This window comes from Taudactylus pleione, unplaced genomic scaffold, assembly GCF_031769625.1.
Source record: "Taudactylus pleione unplaced genomic scaffold, aTauple2 ptg000026l, whole genome shotgun sequence".
In the NCBI taxonomy this organism is placed as follows: Eukaryota; Metazoa; Chordata; class Amphibia; order Anura; family Myobatrachidae; genus Taudactylus; species Taudactylus pleione.
In genome coordinates this window covers 2,644,517-2,660,424 of record NW_028284428.1, presented here as the reverse complement: position 1 = coordinate 2,660,424, position 15,908 = coordinate 2,644,517, and the positions used below count along the sequence as shown (strand labels likewise).

General features: G+C 42.2%; 1 protein-coding gene across 3 annotated transcripts in view; it reads right to left on the bottom strand.

Annotated features, from left to right (window-relative positions):
- Window positions 1-4,575: 4,575 nt before the first annotated feature.
- ASB9 (ankyrin repeat and SOCS box containing 9) overlaps window positions 4,576-15,908 on the bottom strand; it is a 68,414-nt gene continuing 57,081 nt past the window's right edge. For 2 of the 3 annotated variants that reach the window (XM_088451585.1, XM_088451582.1), the window contains 3 exons: window positions 10,291-10,425; window positions 7,163-7,354; window positions 4,576-4,827 (listed from right to left, as the gene is read on the bottom strand). In XM_088451585.1, coding sequence (XP_088307711.1) covers window positions 4,703-4,827; window positions 7,163-7,354; window positions 10,291-10,425 — 452 coding nt within the window. In that variant the 3' untranslated portion in view covers window positions 4,576-4,702. The remainder of the gene's footprint in view (window positions 4,828-7,162; window positions 7,355-10,290; window positions 10,426-15,908) is intronic. The other variant, XM_088451583.1, reaches the window with a different exon arrangement.

The following is a 15,908-nucleotide window of genomic DNA, read 5'->3' as shown; positions in this document are numbered from 1 at the left end:
TTTTTTCAGAGCGGCCTCCTGGCCACTCGCATAGCTGTGGGTGACCACCCACAGCTATAGCGAGTGGCCAGGAAGATGGTCGCGACGGTCAAGACCATCACGACCATCGGGCTTGTGACGAGACCCTTGTGGTAGGGTCTCGTTGCCGCAAGCCCCAGAGAGATTTCGGCTCTAAACAGAGCCAAAATCTCTCCCACTGACATCACTCGTGATGTCAGTGGGGCCAGCCCCAAACGGAGGCATTTACATGGGAACGCCTCCGTTTGGGCAGCCACTCCCCCGGCCCACCCACCAAAGGGGGCGTGCTGTCACTCAACATCGACAGCACGCCCCGTTTGGTAAGAGACCCGGAGCGACGGATTGCCCGTCGCTATCCGGGTCTCACGTATGTGCACGACGGAGCCGGCTCCGTCGTGCGCATGCGCTCTGGGCCACCATCGACCCGGTTGCGAGCGCTCAGCGCTTGCGACCAAGTCTGAATCAGGCCCTTAGTACATAACATTCAAAGCTATTCTGCTTGGAACTGGTCTTCCCCTGGCATTAGGTTGCAGGCATTCCTCACTGAAAAAACGCTCACCTCCTAAAGCTGGGGTCACACTATACGATCCGTCCTACAGTATGATCCATCCCTCCGTCATGGATCAAAGCAATATCTAGTACAGATCGTGCAGTGTGTATGAGCGCTTCGTTCTTCATGATGGTCATCCATCGTTTCATCCAATCTTCTGTGCTGCACAGCAGATGGTACGATTCAATGAACTATGCCATGCTGCTACATGCGGACTGTGTAGTGTGTACAGCGCACGATGTATCGTCAAATGGCATTGCTCCATCACTGGGTATAAACATCGTATAGTATGTACAAGCTTAACTGTCCCTATTTCAGGGAACTGTCCTGTCCCGCCATCCTGCGATCAGGACGTACATCACAATTTGCAATAGGTTTGGAGGTATTTCCATAAAAAGGGCCATTAAAAGTTTTTTTCAGTTTTTTTTATGTGAATAATACTGTCAGGTTTGGTCATTACCACACCCACTACAATGCGTTTACACCACTGTCTGATGTTGGGAGGTATGAACATTTGTTATCCTTTTTTTAAACACTGCTGTTTTGTCTGATAAATCCTTAAACCAATTGTTTAAATGACTGTTAAAGTGTCTGATGCATCAGGCTCTGTATACTAACATGACTTATTCCCGTAACAACAGTCACCACCCTAAGAAAGTGAAACATACAATTATCCTATCGTTCTTGGTACATTGCTCATCCACTATGAGGTCTTCAGATGATGTGACATTCCGGCTGTCAATACATCCTAGTGTGAATTCTGCCCTTGGTCTTAAAGTCTCATTCTCGTAACAAATTAACTGCTGCTTTAAATGCAAACATCGATTAAGCTCAACTAGTTGTATATCTCAGTATTCCAATAATTATCTACATCTGATAGCCATAAAAAGGAGAATGTAGGAGTGATGCAGTCAATACACTATTATTATGCTGCTTCTGTTTTAGTACAAAGATTAGATTTGGCAAGATTTGCACTTTGTATGCCAATAAAAAAATTATATTAAGTCTACATCCTTACAGCAGTACAAAGTCTGCATGAATCATCACTGCTATTATACAAGATATAATGCTGACAATTAGCAGACCCATGTTACTATTGACCTGCAAAAGTAATTTGTATCACTTTTTGAAAGAAAAAAACCCAACACTAATAAAAAAAAAGCAGTTCAGTGTTTATATTGACTATGATAGAGCAAAGTGACAAGAGTATTTGTTAAATAATTAACTCTGAAAAACATGGTGAGATTATGCTGCCACCTGCTGTTTATTGGAGATATGACATGAACTGCTTGAATTGTAAGAGAAACATTTTTCTTTATACTCTGACAGAGCAATGAATTTGTTACTACAGTACAAGCATATGAAATTTATTTGGATATTTCTGTATGATTCCAAAAAAGTTCAACTACTGTACTTATGCACAAATACCACTTTCTGGGCCTGATTCAGACCCGGTCGCAAGCGCTGAGCACAGGCAACCGGGTCGATGGTGGCCCAGAGCGCATACGCACGACAGAGCCAGCTCCGTCATGCGCATGCGTGAGACCCGGATAGTGACGGGCAATCCGTGGCTCCGGGTCTCGTACCAAACGGGGCGTGCTGTCGATGTTGAGTGACAGCATGCCCCCTTTGGTGGGTGGGCCGGGGGAGTGGCTGCCCAGACGGAGGCATTCCCATGAGAATGCCTACCTTCTGGGGGCGGCCCCACTAACATCACAAGTGATGTCAGTGGGAGAGCTTTCGGGCTCTACCACAAGGGTCTCATCGCAAGCCCGATGGTCGTCATGGTCTTGACCATCGCGACCATCGTCATGGCCACTCGCTATAGCTGTGGGTGACCCACAGCTATGTGAGCAGCCAGGAGGCCGCTCTAAAAAAAGAAAAAAAGACCAGCCCTAATTCAGAGTGAGAGCGCTCTGTCAGAGCGTCCGGCTCTGAATCAGGGCCTCTATTCGGTAGTGTGGCAGGCAATTACTCAGATGCACACTCCCATTCACTTTTGTGATGCAAACTCTAAATATTATTTGTACATTAATTAAAAAAATGTATATTAAATCAAATAAAAAAATTCAATGTGTGAATATAAAATGTATTCTAATTTCCAGCTATTACTTTATATAACATACATATTACATTGTATGCAGCAAAAGCATAAAACCATCATAAATATTATCATGCAGGATTTCATAATTGTTCTTCATGGTCCAGCTTTGATCCAATGGATGTAAAAGGAATTGCTATAATTATCGGAATGTTGCCTCCCACGACCTGTGATCTGGACCCGACCTCAACCAAGCTTCTAATAGGGCGTATGGACATAATTCACCCTGTATTTGCAAAAATAGTTCAAGACTGGCATTTTTCCTGTACCACTAAAGGAAGCAATTGTTAGACCTCTTCTTAAAAATTCTAACTTAGACCCCAACTGCATGACCAACTATAGACCGGTATCAAACCTTACTTTTCTAGGAAAGGCTATTGAGAAAGTGATTTATCAGCAAGAAACCTGCCTGTCAAACCATGACATTTATGATCCATTCTAGTCAGGATTAAGGAGAAGACTTAGGGCCTGATTCATTAAGGATCGCTATTGCAATCGCAGCTCTGTAATTGCACGCAGGTCTGCAGCGAAAATATGCTAATGAATGCTATCGCAATGCTGTCACACTGCCAGCATAGAGATGCCCACTGCCTCCCACTACCGCTATCTGACATCCGTAATACCTTGCAGTCCTGTGTATACATCGGTAACATCGAGTAACATCGGCCCCTCACGCAGAATTACAGCAGTCCTGACCTTAGAAATTGCTAACCTCGTAGCACGCATTGAATACTCAAGCTGTGTATGTAATTGCAGTGGCTAATTTATGCATGCCCATGCAATGGCATTCAAATGGACAGGCATGCCTGCGTTTTGCCGACCACTCCGTCACCACCCCCAAATGCTCACTACCTGTCAATCACTCTGCGATGGATCTCCATGGCCTCCGTGATCGCATTGCGATCGCAGTGGTGCCTTCGCGCCAGCACATTACGATTCATACACATGCGCAGTACGCAACAATCGGCCAAGCAGTTGCGATCCTTAATGAATCAGGCCCTTAGTATGAAAAATAGCCCTGGTATGTGTGCTTAATGCTCTTCTGATGGCAAGAGACAGAGGTGACTGTTCATTCTTAATCCTTCTGGACCTCTCTGCAGCATTTGATACCATGGACCATGTGATTCTGATTGAGCGCCTGAAAATTTTCTGTTTACTGGATGGTACAGTCCTTAGGTGGTTCAAATCATTTCTCACCGGCGGATCACAGAGAGTTTCATCTGGATTATACTCATCATTAACAGTGCTACTGCCATGCGGTACTCCACAGGGTTCTATACTATCTCCCATGCTTTTAGCAGTGTACATGCTGCTACTGAATGAAATAGTCATTGCCTGGTCTACTATACTGCTATCCAGAAGATACACAACTCTACCTTTCCTTTGCTCTGGGTACTGAGAACCCAATACCACCCCTCAATGGCTGTCTAGCTGAGCTCCAGGAGTGGATGGCTGCAACTAAATCCTAATAAAACAGAGGTCCTTATGATAGGAGCTCCCCATCAAAGGACAAGACTGCAGCCTAGCCAACCAACTGGACTTACGCTTGGGGGTTCAGAGTTACAAAACACTGAACATGTGCGGAATCTTGGTGTTATCCTGGATAGTGGCTTGACACTTCAACATCAGTTATATCAACCACAATTAAATGCTCATTATTTTTTTTCCCACAGATCCTTAGAGATGCGCAAGTATGTGTTTAGCCTTGTAAGCATGTGCAGTATGAAACACTGCAGCCACTTTGAGCATACAGTAGATTTGATTCAGGCCCTATGTGTGCAGTCTTATTTCTGGATGTGTATAATACAGTAAGCAAGTATTCTCAAAATAATTTTCAAAAGGAAAATAATAAGATAAAAAGTAATGGCATAACATTTCCAGACAATAAAGGGACACATTAAGCAAATATAGTTTTCGTAGTATATTTAAAATACAGTAATTGCACTAAAATTAGTCAAGTTATTTCCAGGACATATTTCTCATTATACATTCTATGCCGTAAAAATGCACACACAATAAGTATAGATAACATTTTATCTATATAATAAATATTGCTTTAAAGGATCTGGAAGCAGAAGTTGACAGATTCTGTGATGTTGTTTTTGTCCAAAGCAATTCCTAATGCAGAGGCGACATATCTGCTTCAAAGTCAGTGGCCCTGGGAAAAGAATTTCCGAAATATTAACAGTGTAAACTTACTAAGAAGTGTGAAGAGACATAAAAGCATCTGGCAAGAAGTACTGAACCACAGCAATATACAATTATTACAGTTCACATCACTTTATATTGAACAGTAGTTGTATAGTGAGTGAGTGCAATGGTGTTTTATATTTATCCAACACAAATGCCTTTATCATTGTAGTAATTTTGTTTTTCAGTTTAACACTTTAAAGGCTGTGAAAGTGCTTTCAGTCAGATAACAATTCAGCTACGTCCTACCCAGAGGCAAAGCTAGACTTTTTTTCACCCAATGCCCCTTCCCCTTCTGTGTCTCATTACCCCTTCCATATCTTTCTCCCACTGCATGGCTCTCACTGCCGAAGTCAGACTGGCCAGGGTGCGGCCAAGGTAATCCCCAGTGGGCCCCAATGACTTAGAGCCATGCCCTCTACCATTGGACGGCAAGGCCCTAGGCATTAATATGCTTCTTAATAGTGGCCGTCTATCATATAAGCCACCACTGTCGGAGCAGATGAGTCTGCACGTTCACATTCACTCATTTCTTCAACAAGCCCTCCACTCCCAGCCAATCAGAATCTGAGAAAATCTAAACAGTCATACTGACTGCCAGCATGTGGTAGGTGTTGTCTGTACCAAGTAGGGATGGCCATGGAATGGTTCATCATTGATCGTGCCATAAAAATAATGCATGAACAAAACCATAAAAGTCTTCCTTAAAAATAGATGCATTTCACGGAACCTTCCTCAAGCACCTGACCACTTCCTTCACTGCCTGAGGAAGCAGCAAAGTGCCGTGAAACGCGTCTAGTTTTCATTTAGACTTTTATGGTTGTAGTTTACACTTTATTTTTATGGTTCTTCATTTTATTTCCATTTAATTTATCTTGTAAAACTCACGTTACATAAACTTTTTAGTGTTTTTTTTTATGTCACTAGCACTGCATTAGCGATAATGTTTTTTATTTTTCAATTTGTTTCTCTATCACAATAATTTTGATGTGTAATATGTCATTTAATTGAATAAAAATATTTAAAATTATATGGCTCAGTGTCATTCCCATCTTGCATAACAGTTCACTTTGCTTAAGTGAGTAAGCGGTATGATCGACTATATAAGAGGTTGTGATGGTTTTCTGAACAAATTCCCACTATTACTAATGACTGTACTGTAGCTCTTTTACATGAGGAGCAAGGGATTGTTTAGCCACATCCTATAGTGTCATTGACACTCTTCTACCATTCCCCTCTCAGTTTATCTTAGCTCTATATACTGGGGTTCAGTTGGTAAACCCCTATCTCTCCTTAGGATTCACAGAGAGGATTCCTTCTTGGTGCCATCCATATTTACTGTACATTTTGCATTCCAGGAGAGTAGTGAAGTATGAGATGGACACCATAATCTTCTGCACCAGTTTGATTTGAGCCTCACATAATGTTCTGTTGTAGGTGTGCAGATTATTTTGTGATTTATGCTTGATTATAAGCTACAATATGTAAGGACTAATAAATCTAGAGCAGTGCAAAATATTTAGAGGTATGGTGACACTGGTCTTGGATCATCAACCGAAACCTATGGGCAGACCTCTATAATACAAGCACATACATTACAATTTTAGAGACAATGGTGTCTATGTACCAAGGCCAATATTGATGAAATTACTTTTGCAGTCCCACTCTTTCCTGCATATATGCCTTTGGGCAGTTACATTACATGGCAGAGAAGTAGATGTGGACATAATAGCCCTCACATATAGTAATTATTGCAGCCTGTTAAGCCGCTGCCTACCCTACACTTATCTCTCGCTTGGCCCGGAGCTGTCTGCTGAGCTGCAGAAATCACCAGGAAAATGCCCACCACGGCCATTTTCCGGTGATTCCTGCATGCGCAATAGAGTTGTCTCAGGAACACGGTGCAGGCGCCATGTTCCCAGAGATCTGCGCATGCGCAGTAAATTCTGGTATATTGCTAGAGTCTACTGCACCGCCAAAGAGGAGGGGGCCTGATTGGAGCCTGCACACGGGGCCCCTCCTCTCTTAAAGCGCCTCTGCTGAGCAGTATTGTGGAATATGGACTACCTACACATGATGTGAGGTGCAGCTCTGCTCCAAATTCCAAAGTATTTTGGGACAGAAAGAAGTGGTTTAGTTAAGTTTTGAAATGTATTTAGAAGGCACCAAAGTGCAAACCAGACACACTATAAGCTACTCATCATATGTTCTTGAAAATATATTATCTAATATAGGATATGCCATAATATAGTATCTCAACCAAGTCAAAGTGAAGGCCTTGGGATTTGGTTAGTGAATTCTACCTTCTCTTTTGAGAAAGAGCTGGTGCAATGCGCCATGAGATGGTACCATTTCTGCAGGTCGTCTCCCATCTGCGTCCTTAGACTGCGGGCTTCCTCCATAGTCAATCAGCAAGTTCACCAGTTCGGAATTGCCGTTTCTCACAGCAGCATGTAATGGGGAGTCCAGATCTTTGCCAATATTTGCACTTGCACCTAGTGGCATAAATATATATTATAGTAATGTTTAAAATAATTTGTATATTTAGTAATAAAACAAAGAAAGGTTATTCTCAGCATTTTTGACAAAGGAAAATATAGGGAAAATCACATATCTGTTCTTCATGCCATAAGAACCATTCCACCAACATCCTAATATTATATAGTTTTTATAGGTAAAGCCTATATAACCTTCACTTAATTTAGACTGTATACTATGAGTTTCACTACCATCTTAAGCTGGGTACACACTCTGCAATTTTTGGCCCAACGTGGCTATATCTGACAGATCAGGCCGATAATTGTATATTGTCAGATTTGCTCCTGATATAGTTGTGTGCTGCACACGCTATGTCGTTCACGTCGTTTTGGTATCCTTCAGAAAGTGCAGTGAGTACAGACCTCGGACGTTTAATTAATTAGTTAGCATTCCCCTACGAGGACAAGGCAATTTGGAATCGAAAGGATTGTTTGGAACTAAATGATTATTAGGTAGTGTGTACAGTGTATATCAGCCATTTTGGGGATTGTTTTGGTCAGTCTGAATCTCTTTAGTAGTTAGTCATTAGGCATTATCTTATAGTGTTTATCCAGCTTTACTCTACTTTCAGTTTAGTATTTTCATTTTTTAATTGATACTGTAATTATTTACTGATGGATAAATCTTTAAGGATTACTCCACCTATATTTTTACAAATGTGTTTATGGTAGAGACTAGTCAGGTAAGATAAATCATACAATAAAACCGAAGTTATCTGTGATACTCTGATACTTGTCCTGTGATGGGCCGAGACCCTGTCTCATGCTGGGGGAGGCTTTTTCCAAACTGTTGAAGTGAACATTCTGGATCAGCGGTTTGGGGAGGAGCAGCTAAGCCAGATTTTGTCATTTGACACTGAGGCGCCATTTTTTAAATTATAACCGCTGCCGAACTCTGCAGAATGCAGATCCAGGCCTGCCACCATGAAAATTATCACCGCTGGGTCCCGCTGCCGCTAGTGTCCCCACCGTGTCCCCACCGCATATGCCCACTACCCACCCAGTGATGACAGCGGACCCAGTGATGGATCCGCTGTCCTATCTCATCTAATATCGGAAAATCCCAAGACAAGCTTGGTTGATTGAGCTCAACCTTAATTCCTAATTGTATGAATGAAACCTAAAACATGGTGGTAGGGTATACATTTCACTTTACTAAATCAAGTTTAAAGTAAAACACAATGATGTATACATATTGTATATTATTATGCAGATATTGATATGATAAAAAGTTTGTATACAATGGGTTGGGTAAAATTAAGTAGGCATGTTGGAAAAGAGAAACTGAAGAAAGTCTCTCTAATGAAATCTCCAGCTGAACGCTGCAGAATTGTCAATAGTCTCCTTAATTAGTGGTGATGATAATTAGGAATGGTGGGAAGTAATCTTCCTCCTGCAGGTTATATTGCAGGTTATAGCAAACTGTGCTCCAAGTTGTATCAAAGTCTGAACCACCGTATTACGGCGCCCCGTAGTATCCAGTGTCCGTGTGGGGTGTGATTGGGTGTTCTGTCGGTCTTCTTTGCAGGGACTTGAGGGGTGAAGTGAGAATAGGCTGGGTACATACAGGGAAACCCTGTATGATACAAAGCAGATATTTATGACACAGAGGCCCGTATTCAATTAGTGAGTGAAAAGTCTCTGCTGGACTTTTCGCTCCACATCAGAGCTTTTCTGGGGATAAAGTATCAGGCACGTGCCCGCTTTATACACAAAGAAGAAATACAAGTGCACAACTCCAAATTAACTGATTATATATAAATAAATACATTTTACAGTAAATACAATAGAGGTTTTTGGCATGATCTTGGCCAAGATTATGGGCCTGCCCACCATATCCGGGTAACCTCTTGTCGGGCAGGTCCCTAACATACTAGGGTTCAAATCCAGAGCGCAGGACACCCCCAAACTAGCCCAGCCAAACCACCCCAAAGCACCGCTCTAATAAGAAAAGTGAAGTGTAAAAGAAATAGTTAGGATCGTGCCCGCTTTATCCCCGTATTCAATTTGGAGCCAACGAAAACAGGAGCCTGCGGAAAGGTAAGTATCGGGAAAAATAGGGGAATTTTCGGGAATTCATCTAGGGACCCCCCTAATGATGTCCAGACATGGGGGAATCACTGTGGGTACCCCCGTTTAGCCCTGCAGAATGTGTTCTGCATTTTTAAATCGCCGAGGCAGGTGTTTTTTTCCCGAAATTGAAGAAGTGATGCAGAAGAGCAGTTAGGTTTTTTTTTCATTTTTAAAAGTGTTCCCATCAAATTTGGGGTACATGAAAATGGGTACTAGTATATTTTTAAGCCCCTAAACTAATTTTTTTTAAATTCTGCAAAATGCACCTGCCGCTAATAGCCTATTCTAGAAAACACCTGCGCATACTTACAGAATACCCCTGAACCTATTTCCCTATTTTTAAACACTGTTCCCCTTTTTTTTTTAACCCAAAAATTAAAATAATTTGTTTGGGGTGTCCCTATTTTTTTTTTGACACATTTCATTTTTAGGGGCTATTCCCAGGGGTGCAGGCTATTTTTTTTAAGCCTGCACCCCTAAACCCCAATTCTGCACTTTTTTTGCTATGTAAAACATGGTGAAAGCTTTTTTTACAAAGACTTTTCGAACCGGCGAAAAGTCTTTGTAATTGAATACAACATGCGAAAACGACGTCATCTGCGCCGATTCCGACTTTTCACATCCAAATTGAATAACCCCCAGAATCTGTGTTATAAATATCTTCTTTGTATTGTTTTACCCATTAGGAAAGGGGAGGCTCTGCCTCCCCTGACTGCATGTCCCTGCTTACAGCAGCAGCAGATGTATTATAAGCAGCACATGTATCAGGAGAAAAAAACTATTTAAAGAGATATTAGATGTTAAACATATAAATCTCTTACCCAGTTCAAGCAGTCGTTTAGCTGTGTCCATCTTATCATTCTCACAGGCAACATACAGCGGAGAACCCAGGTGCTTTATATGTTGCTGTATACTCACTCCAGCATTGGAAAGAGACTCCACACACTCTGTATGGCCTGAAATACAAAATACAGTAAACTTCTACTACAATATATCACAGTACGTAAACACTAAAACAGTTCAGAAGCATTAACACAATAATGTGGTAACTGAGCTGCAGATAAATTGATTGCAAGGGTGACAGCTGAGTGAGAAGTTTAGAAATATATATCCTTCTCTAAACAAATGTGACCTTGTACTTTGTGCTATTTCACTAATATAACGGTAGCGGAGTCTAGATACACCCTTGCTCAGAACTTACAACATTCAAAAAACAACGTGAAAGGTACTGGGCGTCATTGTAAAGCTTAGAGCATGGCCACAAGTCATCACCGTGTCATCAAGATTCCAGACAGCCCACTTCACTCAGGCAGTGAGCAGCATGCAGGAGGTCGGCTAAAGCTGGCCACACACTAGACCAACTTACATCCAACCAGCCAACTTGTTGATTGGTTGGAATGAAAATCTGGTAAGGAATGGGAGTAACTGATGATCAGCAATTTGCTCCTAAATGCCAGAAAACAGATGAAAATGGTCATTCAGACAAGTTTGTTTAATGTTTGGTCTAAACTATTTGTTCAAACAACAGTTTTGGTCCATTTTTCGGCATTTGGGAGCAAATTGCTGATTGTCATTTACTCCCATACGTTACCAGATTTTCATTCCAACCAATCAACTAGTTGGCTGGTTGGACAGATAATCTTTAGATGTGTGGCCAGCTTTACTCTCAGTCCAGGAGAGCCCCCTGAATTGTATGTCTCCCAGACATACTGGGAGAGTAGGTAAGTACATCTTTCTCTTTTTTAAGCTTACAGCTTATTTGTTTGGGGGGGGGGGGGGGATAGGGGAGGATACCATATAATACTTATGCAACCTATTATTATTTTTTAACATTTCTTTTATTCATCAGAGCAATAATATAGTACACATACATCAGAAAACAAAATAAATAATAAATAGAACAAAGACCCTTTAAGGGTAGTAATATACAAATAATACAATATAAATACAGAAAAATATTAATACCCAATAGTGCAAAATAAGAAGGATTGGATTGACAAGTGTGACACAGAAACTGGTGAGGACGTGCATAACACAACTAAAGCAAGAAAATGTTCTCCTCCAATTAGACTTAGAAAATCTATGTCATGCTCACCGCAGTTAGCAGTGGTTGTATTTTAAATCAGCTCTGGGTCCCATCTCCTATGTATTAATCTTCTCATGAATATAAAACCGTTCAAATTTATGAATGAATTTTCGCTCAGGGGCATGTACCTGCCATGTTTTGCTTGCTCTGGATATCATGTGCCATTTTTTGGTCTTGCCTTTTGATGACAATATTTTTCTGATTAATACACTGTATTACTTTTATATCTATAAAAATAAATTATGAATAAAGTGGGAAATTACAAGGTGAATTTAAAAAATCTACTGGAATACCATCACAATCAGTTCCAGAGTCATTGATGTAGCCATCTCTGGTCCTCCTGGTGATGTTAACATTGGTGGCTGTAGCTACCACCACAACTTCTGAGCAGTTGGGAATAAGGGTCCTAGCTTTGGGGGGGGGGGATGTACTAAGCCTTGGCAAGAGATAAAGTACCAACCAATCAGCTCCTGTCATTTTTCAAACACAGCCTGTAAAGTGTCAGGAGCTGATTGGTTGGTACTTTATCTCACTCCACTTTATCTCTCTCCAAGGCTAAGTACATCTCCCCCTCTGTGTCTAGCAGAAAGCATGATGTGAAAGAAGAACACCGGGCACACAGGTATACCCAAGTTTGCAGATAACCATAAGAGTCCCCATGCAGAAAAAAAACAACCTTCTCCATAATCACAGCAGGAAGGAGGTTTGGTTAATGTAATGGCGAATGCCAGCCATGATTGCTTGCAGCTGAATGTCTTAGAATATGTACCATGAGTCAATGACTAGTTCATTTTTCAATTCTCTTCCTTCCACTGTCTCTCCTTATTCCAACCAAACCATAATTGCACAAAAATCACAGTTGTCAATGCCAGCTTCAATAAAGGTGGCTGATAATGCTTCTGGCTTACAGTAGCCACACTCACTTCCCTCACCATCAACTACAAATATATATTCTTACTATACTTATGTATCAGTTCTTTATACCACTTTGATTGTAAGTTTATTTAAGTAGGGCAATTTTACCCTCTGTTTCATGTCATTGTATGTTATTCATCAGGGGTGGGGAACCTTTTTTCTGCTGAGGGCCATTTTGATATATATAACATTATTTGCGGGCCTGATTTAGGCAATGCCCCCTCCGCGTCACATGGGGGCGGGGCCACAATCGCCGGTGATTACAGCAATGCCCGGAGCATCCTGAGGATGCTCCAGGGAGCTGTAAGGGCAGCTGTGTGACTGTCTGAAGCATCCTAAGGATGCACCAGGTGGCACTGCCGCATAGATTCTGGCTGCAGTGCCCCATTCTAGGCACCCTGCTAGCCAGATGAGGCTAGCAGAGAAAAGCTCTGATGGCCAGACCAAATGATACCGAGGGCCTTATAAGGCTCCCGGGTAGGAGGTTCCCCATCCCTGATCTAAATCATAATTTATTTATTTATTACCAGTTATTTATATAGCGCACACATATTCCGCAGCGCTTTACAGAGAATATTTGGCCATTCACATCAGTCTCTGCCCCAGTGGAGCTTACAATCTATGTTCCCTATCGCATGCTCACACACATACATACACACTAGGGTTAATTTTATTTTGTTGGGGGCCAATTAACCTACCAGTATATTTTTGGAGTGTGGGAGGAAACCGAGTACCCGGAGGAAACCCACGCAAGCACAGGGAGAATATACAAACTGCACAGTTAGGGCCGTGGTGGGAATGCCTTCAATGTACAGTGCTGCATAATATATTGGTGCTGTTTTAAACAAAACAAAAATATGGTAGTAATAATAATAATAATAATAATGATGTTGATGATGAATACAACCAACAATAAATCTATTTTGATGAGTTTGATAAATTGTTTTTAGAGCAACATAATCTAAATGTTAAACAATTAATTTTAGCAAAAGAAGCTGGCTCAATAGCCAGCAAATTTACTGTAGAAGCCATTACAAACCCATGAGGAAGAGTACAAGAGTCACAGATGTGTCCACATAAATCTATCCTCCGTGTGCTACTAGTCGTGTTACACATAAAAAAGTGAACGCTGTGTGACTTGGTAGTGATGAGTGGCTTTTTGTACGACTTTTTCACTAAAATGCATTTTAATTAGAGATGTGTTGCGATCCTCGTGGTTTGGTTTTGGATCTGGATCTCCCCTGGTTTGGGATTTTTTTTCCTTGGTGTTTTGTTTTCATGTTTTGGTTTTGGATCTGGATCTGGATTTGGCGCTGCTCCTTTGTTGATGCACGCTGCTCCTTTGTTGATGCACGTGCAGCCACAGTGCACACAATTCACACACAGAAAATAATTTTTTATTTTGTTTGGAGTGCACTTTGGGGGTTACAGCACCCTTTAACAGACGAGCCAGCTGGCCCTTTACTTATGACACAGGTGCACGCTTGGCATTACTTTTTTGATGCACGCGCGTCTACTTCGCACACAATTCACAAACACAACAATAAAAATTTTTTTTTGGGAGTTCACTTTGGGGGAGCACTCCTGATGCACAGATCACCCCCTGGACAACACTACAGCACCCCTCTAGGACTACAGCCTTTATGGGACACTGCACAACACAGTCCAGCCAGCCCCTATAAACTTTGGAGTGGACACAGCCCCTATGGACAACTAACTGCACAACACAGCCCAGCCAGCCCCTATGACAGCAGCACAACACAGCCCAGTCAGCCCTAGCTCCCACCCTCCCTCTTCACTGTAGACAGCAGGAGTGAGAAATGGCGCCGACGTGGGGACCTTTTATAGAATCCAAAACCCGCGAGATCCAGAAGGCGGGATGATGACGTTTTGCCTCGATTTCAGATCAGAGTCAGGCGGGAAAAGTCGAGCCTGACTCGGATACGACTCGGATCGGTGGGGTTCGGATTTCAGAAATCCGAACCCGCTCATCCCTAATATACATATATATATATATTGGTTTTATGTGTGTGTGTATTTTACAGCAGTTTTTAAACTGGTTTACGCACCAATTGATGTAACCCCACACCCCTACCTCTGCTCCATCCATCCCAGGGGGGCCCTGCCTATTTTGCTAGTTCCAGGTCCCACAATTTCTGTTGGCAGCCCTGATTGCAGGTTATATGTACATAAAGGGGAGAAGTACTAAGCCTTGGAGAGAAATAAAGTTGCAACCAATCAACTCCTAATTGTCATTTTAAAGGCTGTGTTTGAAAAATGACAGAAGATGATTGGTTGGTACTTTATCTTTCTCGAAGGCTTAGTATGTTTCTCGGAGCATGGGAATTGCTCCGGAAGCAGACACAAATATTAATTGTATTTGGCCATTCACCTTTTATAAATATATGTGATGGCTTCCCCTTCTCCAATTGTGCATGAATCAGTCATTATTTCATTGCTACTGCAAGTCCACTGCAGTCTAATTCACGACCAATCCTGCAATTTTACGCCCATTTGAGCCCTGGTTTCAGCCACTTATTGCAGAGAGTCTCAAGTCAGACTTAAGAAAAAGAGAAAAATGCAGTTTCTAAAAAGTCGCAAACAATCAGAATTTGATACAGAAAAAAAGTCCAAAATTGCATTTAAGACTGACTCTTAATAAGGCACTGGTGCATGCAGGGGGTTACTGAGTACCGAGAATCCCCCACCCCCGCTTTCTCCCAGACTGGTCAAGTTTCATTTATACACTAGCCATGGTTCTTCAGCCTGTGATCGAAGATTCACCCCCTCGAGCACAATGCTGTAATTCGCGGGTCTGTGGGGAGGGGCTAAAATTATTAAACTCTATGAGAATTGTGCAATTTTGTTCGTTCTGCTAGACCCGCAAATCATGGCATTATATCACGGACGGGGCCTAATGATGTAAAGTGCCCGGCCCTGCACCCATCAGTAACCTGCTGCAGCAAAAGTGTTAGTTTGTGTATATAACTTATACAGCATGTGTTTATCACAAATCATATACGTGTGTTTGCCTGTTGCTTGGGTTTAAATCTTCAAGTTGTTAAATTTTATTACGTGATGTTGCCCAAACCCATTCAGTGGAAGGCCTAGGACAGGCTCCCTGGGTCAAAGTTCTGCCAAGCGTACACCAACGGGAGGTCCGACTGGGACCTCAACCCCCTATAATGTCTTCTGGGATCCACTGTTACCACTCTGTGAAGTGCTCATCCAAATTATGTTATGTCGTCCAAATCCATCCACTGGAAGGCCCAGAACAGGCTCCCTGGGTCAAAGTTCTTTCCGGCACACTCCACCGTGAGGTCTTTCTTCGCAGCCCCATAGGGCAAAATTCAGCGAATTCGGGCTCAGAGCAGGCCGCGAAGGGTGCGAGGTGCCGGCTTTTCTAACACCATTGCAACGGCAACTCGCACACCTCGC